The sequence below is a fragment of the Nuphar pumila genome, chromosome 12, assembly GCF_984573655.1.
Source record: "Nuphar pumila chromosome 12, dmNupPumi1.hap1.1, whole genome shotgun sequence".
NCBI lineage: Eukaryota > Viridiplantae > Streptophyta > Magnoliopsida > Nymphaeales > Nymphaeaceae > Nuphar > Nuphar pumila.
Genome location: NC_143260.1, coordinates 7,287,597 through 7,299,213, shown reverse-complemented (window position 1 = coordinate 7,299,213; position 11,617 = coordinate 7,287,597). Strand labels below are relative to the sequence as shown.

Sequence of the window (11,617 nt, the reverse complement as noted above, 5' to 3'; positions counted from 1 at the left end):
ATGCTACCTTATTGGTTGGAATTTAATATGTTTTGTTGCATTCCAATGTGATTTAAAATCTCATGCAAATGAGAGAATAACTAAGCAAACATGTGATTTGAAATTTCATGCAAATGAGAAAATGAATCACATTTGCACATATAACCAAACAAGTGATTTGGAATCTCAAGCAAAGAAGGAATGTGATTTGAAATCACATTTGAAGTGACTCTCATGTGATTCTAAATCACGGTTGAATATGTTATTTGAAATCATATGACTTCTAACCACATTTGATTTCATCTCACGTGATTCCAAATCACAGGAGGCGGTAAAGCAGACCCCTGTGAGTTTGCTTTTTGGTTGGCAACTTATGCTACAATTAAACGCATTTTGTGATTAATGAACTTAGTCGGTTTCACGTGATGCCCCCCCGCATATGCCCTTTCTGTGGCGCGATGCACTTTGATCATGGTATTGAGATGCACAGAGATTATATCAACCACAATCCGGTTGATGATGATGGTGTTGTGAGATCCACATAGATCAAACAAAACCATGAATTCGAGCATGATGTTGATGGTGGTACTCTGAATTTGGATCTCAACTAGCCGTGGTGTATGTTCCAAGTGTGACACCATTAGTGGCCGTGAAGTTTTCCTTTGTCTCACTTTTTCCATACAGCAGATATGGAAATCATCCTTAAACCTAAAATTTCCTTTGGCAATTCATAAGATTGTTTCGTGAGTGTAAAGTCTTGACTTACTTGGGCATGCCCATGAAATGGGAAGTTGCAAAATAAAGAAAATGGGAAGTTGCAAAATAAAGAAAATGGGAAAACTACTAAGAAAAATATTGATTCAAATGTCAGGTCAAGTATAGATCTACAGCTATTATAACTTAATCCAGAAAGTTAGCTGATCTGTTACCAGCTCATCTTGACATGTCTGATACGAGGTGGCATGTGCTGAGGTGCCCACCCAGTCTAGGCCATTGTTAATTTAAAGAATTACTAATAAAAAAAGAAAAGGAAGGAATGAAAAGGGAATATACCAAGGTATTCATTAAGTCAGATGACCCACATTGTGCCATCCATCTCAAGGATGAGTGGCACACATATTCAATAATAGTAACCTGCATCTCCTTTGTTCTGCATCAGTAAATGCAATCCCGTACAAGTGAAGCACAAAGTTATTAACCATGAAACTTATTAAGGGTATACTGGGCATCACATGAAACATGACCAAGTTCATAAACTCCCAAGATTAGACATGACCAAGATCTTGATTCCAATATTAATGTGATGACAAACATGTACATATTACAATCCAAACACTAAACTTGACTAAACAACTTAACCAAACACAATCTTCCCAGACCAAGTTCAGTATTTGAGAACCATACCAACAAGGAAGTTTATGCCATTTTCAACTTGGATGCAGTTGAGATGAAGTATCTCAATTCCTGATTGTGGTCGGTATTTAGTGAGAGACTCTTGTTTGTGGGTGGGGCAGGAAGGCAGGTATTGTGCTTGAGAAAGGTGGCAGTTTGGTAACCCACTTAAAAGTTAGCCGTTGGGGGTTAACAAATGGGGGCGGTGATCTCTCTCTTGTGTGGTTGTGGTTGTTAACGAGAGGACATGGAGCATTCCCTTCCTATATCTGCGGCCCAGCGTTCAAAAAAGAATTCAAGAACCAACGCGCGCTCTCTCTCTCTCTCTCGGTCTTTCTTCTTCTTCTTCCAATTTTGTTCAATTGTTGGTTCATCTCTGAGCTCTGTGTTCTTTAATGCAGAGATGTCTCTTTTTGCAGCCATAGTCATCCTTCCATTGGGCCTTCTCTTTCTTCTTTCCGGTCTCATTGTCAATCTTATACAGGTACCCCATCTTTCTTTCTTATAGGAATGGAGGTACCTAATACGTACACACACAGAGAGAGAATTATCTCTACTTGAAGCTATTGAATTGTTGAAAATGGTTTAATCTGCTTATCCTGATCATGTTTCCTTTTATTTGTCCTTGGCTTTTTTCTAATTGATGCACTTTAGTTGAGAGTTTTTTGAACTTCTTCTTTGATGTCAAATATCTGGGTTTCTGTTTTTGTTATCTCATTGAATCCAAGTTTTCTGAATGTGTTTTCTTTCAAAAAAAGAAAAGTTTTCTGAATATGGTTATATAAGAAATGAGAATTGTATGGATCTGGGATTTCTTTTTCCTCGAGAGAGAGAGAGAGAGAGATGCAAGTGCTTATCTCTCTTTGCATTTGTTTCAGGGTATTTGCTATGTTCTATTTCGCCCGTTTTCAAAGAGCTTGCACAGGAGGATCAATAGATCTGTGGTGGAGTTATTGTGGTTGGAGGTAGTATGGCTTTTTGATTGGTGGGGAGGGTTTAAGGTCTCTCTCTCTCTCTCTCTCTCTCTCTCTCTCTCTCTCTCTCTCTCTCTCTCTCTCTCTCTCTGTGTGTGTGTGTGTGTGTGTCTGTCTCTCATACCTCAAATAGATCAGCAGCACTATTAGTTCCTTAACTAAGTTTGCACACTTGTAACTGCGGCATTTCACACAAGGTACTGTGTTTTCAAGAACAGTTTGCTGCTCTGGTTGGTACAATTATTGGAAACTCGTGTTTCTGTCTTATTATTCTAGAAATTAAGTGCAACTATTCATGTGTATGGGTGTACCTGCTCATTATGTAAGCCTTGTGAATATGCTTGTAGCCTGATAAGTAGATGCATTTTGATTACTAGCATAGAAATGTAGGTGTTTGGTTCATGGTTACTGAATAGAATGGAATAAATAGTTCCTCAACTTAATTCATTGTATCCTCATGATGAATGAGCATCTTTCTTTTTTTTGGTTCTCTCAGGTTCAACTATATGCAGATTATGATACATTCCAGGCTATGGGTGAGAATGAAATTTTATTGTCTTCTATGCCCTTCCATGCATCTGCATGCATGTGTATGTGTGTGTGTGTGTGTGTGTGTGTGTGTGTGTGTGAGAGAGAGAGAGAGAGAGAGAGAGAGAGAGAGAGAAAGAGATTTGTTCCAGGTTTGATGTGTATGATGGAGCCTTTTTTGCAGGAAAGGAGCATGCCCTTCTCATAAGTAATCATAGAAGTGATGTTGATTGGCTTGTGGGATGGATTCTAGCCCAGGTTAATTTCACTCAGTTATTCTCTATAGTTAACTTGCACTGTGCATTTGCACTATCAGATAGATAAACACATTGTTTAGTTCTTTTTTGGCCAGCACTGGATGCTAATGCTTTCAAAAATTTTGGGATGACTCTCGAGTAACAATACCTATTGAATGAATCTGCTTATTGCAGCGCTCAGGTTGTCTTGGTAGTGCAATTGCTATCATGAAGAAGTCTTCAAAATACCTTCCGGTAACCCTTTTATCTGATGTTTATAATTCCTTGTCATTTTATAGAGAATGTACTTAGTTTGGGGAGGGAATTCTCTATACTGACTTTGAAGTACATATCTTTTGAATTTTTTGTTTTCTCAAAAATTTCTTCTTCTATGTCCTGTTTTCCATAGGAAGTTATGGGTCTATTTAACCATAAAGTTTTTGAATCACTGTTTTTCATAATGGTTTCCACCTACCTTGGCTATGACAATAAAAGATGGAGTGCACTCTGAGAACTGGAAAAATTAGCAATTAGTACATCTCATAGTAGTAGTAGCAGTAGCAGTAGTAACATTAATAGCAGATGAGGTATTGGTGGCAGAAGCAATAATAAAAACAAAATAATATGTGCATGATTTTTTTTTTAAAACTAAATTGAAATATCACATGTTCGGTTGCACAGTCTTTCATATGTTTCCACTAATGTGTGTTTCTTTAAGCATGTTTGACATGTGTAGGTCATTGGTTGGTCAATGTTCTTCTCTGAATATGTCTTCCTCGAGAGAAGCTGGTCTAAGGATGAAAGCACATTGAAGGTATAAGCCACCTACTTGCTATGAACAAGAAAAATGGTGATATATTTAACACTGTATATGCAAAAAATTTACTAATTTCTTATTGTATACTTTTCCAACAATGCAGTCTGGATTGCAAAAGTTAGAAGATTTTCATCAGCCCTTTTGGTTAGCTCTTTTTGTTGAAGGTACACGGTTCACAGAGGCCAAGCTTTTAGCTGCTCAACAATATGCAATGGCTGCAGGCTTACCAGTTCCTAGAAATGTTCTAGTTCCTCGAACAAGGGTCTGCTTTCTTTCTGTTCATTGAATACCCTGTTGAAGCTATATTTGCTTATGCTTTAAAACTTTTACTAGATTTCCCTGGTTCTTACTGTTACATTAGATTATTTTGCAACTCTCATGTTTCTATATTTTTGTTTGTTGAAAAAAGTGATGTTCATTAAAAATATGAACTATTAAGCCCTAAGGAGGTGTTCTATCATAAGTATAGTCACAAATACCGGTCTCGGCTATATCTCGGCAAGGCAATTTCTCGTGATAATATAAGTTTAGTTGATAAATCTCGGGAAAAAAATTGGGGCTTAAAATGTTTTAAAAATATAAAAATAGCAGAAATAAGTAAGAAAATAACATATTTAGATAATAAAATACACATGTAATCAAAGAAATAAGTAAAAAATATAAAAGAAAGAAGAAAAACGTACTTAAGATATAGAAAACAAGTAAAAAGAGTAAGAAACCCAGATGGCGTTTGGTGTAATCGGATGGGGCCTAGGTTGCTAGGCATGCGGTCTAGGTTCAAATCTCATGGGTGTCACGCCTTGCGCAAGATAAAGTGTGGCAACTCCCTGGGGCCAAGGGGTAAGCCCACAAAGTTTTACACTGCCAGGACAGTGACCATAAGTAAGACAGGCAGAGCCAACGCGGCTAGGTCTCTGTTCTTGAGGGCAGTTTCTCCGTGTAAATATAAAAAAAAGTATGAAGTAATTGATAGTAATGTGATGTTATCATGATAATATCCTGATATTATCGTGATAATATTGTGATATTATCATGATATATATATAAATGTCTGTCATTTTCAAAATATCATGATATTTTGCCTTTAATATAGTTTTATGAATTTATAGTGATATTATCTCTATATTTTCAAAATATTGACTATATTTGTTACTATGATCATAAGACAGTGATTTGCTCCCATAATTAGTTAGGATGCAAAGCTTCATGTGATTTTATTATGTATATTGGATGACTATCTCATACTAGGATACTTCAAATTTTAACATTTTTCACTATTTTTATGACATTTTGTCTTTAGCCTACACTTGAATCTCTTTTCTTTTTGTATTGCTGCTCAAAATATGCAATGTTTGTTTTTCTTCCCCAGAAGCATTTCTCTGAATGTGCCTATATAAGCACTCTTCTTTGACATGGTTTGTTATGTTTAATATTGAGTTCAGGGTTTTGTTTCAACAATAAACATACTACGATCTTTCGTACCTGCTATTTACGATGTCACTGTGGCTGTTCCCCAAAATCAACCTGTACCCACAATGCTCGGTCTTTTGAAGAGGCAGTATTCTGTGGTAAGAAGCAACATCATTATCATCATTGTCACTTTTGTATCATTGTTCCTTCTTGCAAAGCATGCTCAGGGGCGGCTCAAGAGAAGTTGAGTCTTTAGGCATATTTCATTGGAGGCCCATATTTCTCCATTTTTTTTTTATTGGAGGCCCTCAGCACGTCCCATGTTTCATTGGAGGCCCTCAACATGTGAAATATAAGTGCTACATTTCTTTTTTCATTTGAGGCCCTAGGCGGTGGCCTCAAATCTCAAAGAGGCCAGCCGGCCATGAGCATGCTATATACCTGCATGTCCCAACAGCTGCTTTTGTGGTTGTTAACATATATTACCTGTCTCACTTCTTTAGTTTTCTCCTTTGGATTTTATAAATATTTCTTGGCCCATCAACCTGCATACTTGTAATGTTTAGGAGAACTAGTGCTAAACCATCTAATCTTGATTTTTATATTTGAACACCCTTATATTTGAACACCCTTTTTTGTTTCACTTTTTTGGGTATATCCATATTGTCAAACTACCAAGATTGTCAAAAAATATATTATTAATAGTAATAGTTATTGAATTTGTGTAGGATTACTATAAACAAAGCTTGATGCTTGCAATGTTGACCCACTACAACTTCATTTATTAGGAGGAAGATGTTTTATTTTTCCACATATTGAGCTTATTCAGAGCTTAATAAAATTATATAGTTTGGCTGAAATGTCAGCATAGAGGAAGAACCTGACTGATGGTTACCTCTCCTATCATGGTGTGCTTATGGAAGGATGCAACAGAGCAGATTTGATCACTTCTTAAACTAGGTGAAGTAACGATCACAGTTCGAAATACAAGTATGATCAGTTAAATGGAGTAACATGAGTTATCATGGCACAAGATTAATATTACATTTTCTGAGCGCCCAGAATTTATCAATATAAAAAAGTGAATAAATGTCCAGAACATACAATGACTGCTATCCTTCTATAGGCCTTGTACAGTACTATTTTTTCTGCTTCACTAGATGGTTCCTTTTTAATATAATAGTGAGGTGATAATATTCATATTTATACACTATGGCTTACTACTCGGTTGATCATTCTTTCCCCTTGATCTTGTACATAAGGTTGATCTTTGGCTTCTATTTCTTTATTTGAGACTATTCTTTCTTGTTTCTAATTTCCTAGATACATGTCCATATCAAACGACACTCAATCGATGAACTGCCTAAGACAGACATTGCAATTGCTCAATGGTGTAGAGATATATTTGTAGAGAAGGTATGTGGTAGATTTTTTAGTTAATTCCCAACGTTTAATATTTTGTGCAATAATTTATTTCATGTATACTTCATCGTCTTGTACCAATGAAATTCTAATCTTCTCCACTTTATCCTAGTATTGCTTTCTCTGATGCTAAGAAAACTCTTTCTGTTTATGATAAAACAGGATTTTTTATTAGACAAACATGCAGCTGAGAATACTTTCGGTGAGCAAAACCTTCAAGTGATAGGTCGGCCAAAGAGATCTTTGCTGGTAATATTTAAAGCTCCCAACAGACAAATATCATACAAACTGGCATTTTTTTCGACTTTTCTATTATAAAATTACATTTTAAGTTATATAGATTAAATTTAGCTGTTTCTTGTCTTCCTCCCCAATGACCTTTGAGAGCACTCATAGATCCTTTAAAAGTCACATTACAGTGAGTAGAACGTAGACCTCTTTTTCACTAAGCATAAATAGGTTGAGTCATATTTCATGCTTTTTAGCTAAAGTTGTATATGAGTACTATAACCCTCCAAGAAGGACTGAGTCAAACATACGTCAGCCTTGTGATGTCTTAGGAGTGATAGTAGTCTAGTAGATAATCACTCTGCATCTAGATTGAGAAATGGGCCCTATAAGACATTTTCTACAGTCACTTATTGGAAAAATGGGTATCTTTAGCCTGCTCAACGTGGTTTATTTAATGAAATTCACCCAGAGACAGATGCCATGATTTGTATTCAATTCCTAATATACCATAGCCTGTCGCTTGCAATGCAAGTTTGATCCCTCTAGCTGATCTCATTATGTCCAACTGCAAAGACACTAGCTAAGTCTAATGATGAAACTAGTTACCAAGTGTTTGATTGGTAATTGCAGCCTTGAAAAATTCAAAGATCCAAACATTACAAGATCCCTACAAATCACACCCTTCTTTTTAGTGCAGAAAAAAAATAAACTTAAGCTTATTCCACATGACAATGCTAGACCATCTATAATTTTTTTGCTCAAGGGACTGGTATATATATATATATATATATATATATATAAATTGTTGACTGTAGTAGTACACCTCAATCAACTAAAGTATATACATCATATATGGAGTTCAGTCCTTTAATGGACAGGATTTGATAAGTTAGATTATTCCATTTGTGACACGCTGCATCTATTTTACTGTGTTTGTCAATGTGTCTGAAACAATGTGCTGCCTGAATTAATGAGGTTCCTGCGCCATGGATAGATGTTTTTTTTTTGGAAAGCTTGTTTCACATGTTCCTATGAACAAACATGCTTCTTTTCAGATGGAAGTAATAATCTGGACAATTATACACATAAGTCTAATTTCTCGACTTCTGAAAACTTTGGTTCTGATCAAAGTGATGAAATGAGAAACATATAAGCATGAGAGAAGAACACAGCACCAAGGTTGATGCAAAGATGAATAGTCATCAAGGGAAGAAACATCACTACTCAGTTGGAAAAAGGAACATGACTTTAAACATGTGATGTATGTGATATTAAATGAACAATACTTTATCAAAATTACCACACTGTTCAATCCTAGTTGGAGCTTCATTCTTGGAGACTACCTGGAAATAGCTCAGTTCAGATGATCCCCTATACTGTGTGCATATGCAAGCATGCATGCATGCACATAATTGCACACACAAAACACACATAAATATATATGAATGACTGAATGCATATATATATACACGTGTTTATTAGTATGTTACTTGGATGACCCGAGATGAATATGATATTATCCTATCTTGTTTATCTAAATTATGAATAATATGCAACCTGCAACCTTTTTTTTGAACCTTATATGTGACTCTCCTGAGTTATTTGTGATCAAACAGGTTGTTCTTATGTGGTCATGCATTCTTCTAGTTGGTGCTTTCTTCTTCTTTGCGTGGACTTCACTTCTGTCTACGTGGAAGGGGATCTCATGTGTTGTAGCTGTTCTACTACTCATCACACTTGTTATGCATGTATTCATCTTGTTCACTCAATCGGAACGATCTACTCCAGCAAAAATAGCACCTGTCAAGTCTCAGAATGAGGTCTCGCCAATGCAAATCAAACAAAAGAAGCAGTTCTAGTCATGAGTTTGATATTTTTATCTTTTCATCAGGTTCTTTTACATCTGTGCTGATTGTCATTATGTTTTTTTCTCTCTTTTTTTCAGGCTCTTCATCCTCTACTCAGTTAAAGTTAAAGCAATCTGCTCCTTGTTGTCCATGTACTGGCAATGATGCTAACTATTGAATCAAGGAACTTATTTTCAGAATCTTAAATTCCACTGATGGGAATATTGATGCTGAACATAATGTTGTAAACTGTTACATTTTAACTTTAAATGATTATTTCATTCTTTATTTTTTGTGGCAGTTCTGACCAAGATAGAACATTAAATTCTATGTCATACAAAGAAATATGATATCAAGGATGATCCATCATGTTAGCATGCCATGAAGCATAGAAAACAGGTGATAACCATCCATCAGAAAGATCAACTATTAAATATCCAAAATGGACAGGAAATTATCGAATTTTGGCTTTTAAGGGTACATTCAGTCTTGATGGCTAACTTCATGAACTACTTTAATTAGAAATATCAGTGCAATCACTGATATATTTGAGTTAGCGCAAATTTGTAAAACAATAAGATCATGATAAAATTGCAACATTTTATCGTGCATTTAGTGTTGTTTCATGTAGAAAAGTTTTTCATGAATTTTGGTTACATTTAACAAGATGATGCCCACATATGTCCTGACATCCTTACAATGGAGATTGAGACTAGATATCCTACATATGTGCATTCCTACAAAGCAGAAGGAGGTGGTACATGGTCAATGAAAGTTGAAGCTAGGCAATCAATTCTAGTTTGGCACAATTAAGAAGAATCGGGAATTCTTAAATAAATTGAGCAGAAGCTACAATTGTTGTCTCTAGAACAAGATTGGTTTCATCTATAGCTGTCTACACACTCGAAGAGCCTTTGCACAAACCCAAGTCTACATGACCTCCTGTACACTTAGTGCTGCCTTGCCCGATTTAATCAAGCCAAGTGTGACTATTTCTTACCATGACAAAACCCACAACTTGATGTGCATGACTCAAATCAACTTAGCTTAGTGTTGAGGTATGAAAGTTGGTTGAAACTAACCATGACTCAGTTGTTTTTTTCTTGTTTATGACATCATACATTAGGATGACAAAAGTTGCAAGCATATGTATTATTCAAGGTAATTTCTCACCGAGGAATTTTTTTTAATAGATTTTCAAATGTTGGTTTTTGTTGGTAAAATCTCGGGAGCTTACAAATTTAAAAAAAGGTAAGAAATTAATAAGTCTTGCATTAATTTTCTTGCAAAAATATAAAGAAACTGGTTTTAAAATGTTTTGAAATATAAAATAAACTAATAATAGAAATGTAAGCTTTACCAGCCTTATATCCGTACGTCTTATGAATTTTTTAAAATTGATTATATCATGAATCTGAAACATTAAACACTAAGAGATAAATTTGAATCGATAGTTTTAAATCAGTTTTATACTAAATTAATATATAATCTTTTTATATAAATATTAGCAAGATTCACCCAACATTATTGGTTGCAGATTGGTGACAGGTATTTCTTATTAAAGGGACTCTCAATTAAAAATCTTTCAAGGTTTTCACCCGAACAGATATGAGGAAAAGCCCAGAATATATGCTTATGAAACCAGACTGCGGCAGATACTTTCCGATCCAAGAGTCCCTTTGGCAATATATATATATATATATATATATATATATATATATATATATATATATATATATATATATATATATATATATATATATATATACATTGAGTACATTGAGTATACAAAAGTGGCTATAAGAGAGTTTCTATTATTTGTATTTACAGCTACTTTAGGAAGAATATTTTTAAAAGAAGGGCTACATGAGGATTAGGCAATCAAGAATAGGGCTCCTTCTCTTTGGTATGGAAAGATGCAGAGTTTGTGGCAGGAATCTTAATCCACTTCATTTTTTCTTTTTTATTCTTTTTCAGGAGCAGGAGTATATATATATATAGTAATGCGATCCTTAAGCCTCCTTTTTCATTAGGTCTCGTTAGGCCCCTTCAAAAATTATAGTTTTAAGTATTTTTTCTCACATCTAACACGATAGATGTGATCTATAGGTTTTGTTTAGTGAAAAGCGGCTTTTGGATAGCCGAAATCTGACCTTTATACAGGTTTTTCCCGTGACCCAAAAACAATGCCTATGAAGGTACCAATTTTTCCCGACTTAGAAAAATAAAATTTTCATCGAAAAAACATTATCAAGGAGTAGATTCCTACTAAATTGAGCATGCTAAACACATGACAAAACACTTAAAACCTATGGGGCAGAACTAGAAATGGGGCCTAATATGTTCAATTATATATATATATATATATATATATATATATATATATACACGTGTGTGTGCGCGCGCACGTGTGTGTGCGCGCGCACGTGTGTGTGCGCGCGCACGTGTGTGTGGAAATGAAAACCCTCCCAAACCTCAATGAATTTTTTTATATATATTTTTTTAAAATTCTGATTGTCCAAGTGTGTTCAGCATGATTAATTTACTATAAATCGACACTTGGATCATGAATTTTGGATAGAAAAAATGATATATGGAGCCTCAAAATTTTATGAAAATTGTAGGCCATTGATTTTGAAACTTATAAAAACCCTTTTATACATAGGAATAGGGGGGGGGGACAAGGTCTCCACCCCCGCCCAGTCTCAAAATCCGAACCTCCATCCCCGCACGGGGATGGATTTTAACCTCCACCCCTGCTTCCATCCCTGTTTCAAGTCC

General features: G+C 35.2%; 1 protein-coding gene across 1 annotated transcript; it reads left to right on the top strand.

The window, feature by feature from the left end:
* The first annotated feature begins 1,674 nt into the window (after positions 1-1,674).
* Positions 1,675-9,071, top strand: LOC149819831 (1-acyl-sn-glycerol-3-phosphate acyltransferase PLS1-like). The gene is made up of 13 exons (XM_089983085.1): positions 1,675-1,701; positions 1,773-1,855; positions 2,250-2,372; positions 2,842-2,881; positions 3,058-3,131; positions 3,305-3,364; positions 3,846-3,923; positions 4,030-4,188; positions 5,369-5,494; positions 6,660-6,752; positions 6,921-7,007; positions 8,606-8,809; positions 8,935-9,071. The coding sequence occupies exons 2-13, from the start codon at positions 1,775-1,777 to the stop codon at positions 8,956-8,958; spliced, it is 1,149 nt and encodes a 382-aa protein (XP_089839211.1). The 5' UTR covers positions 1,675-1,701; positions 1,773-1,774; the 3' UTR covers positions 8,959-9,071.
* Positions 9,072-11,617: the final 2,546 nt, after the last annotated feature.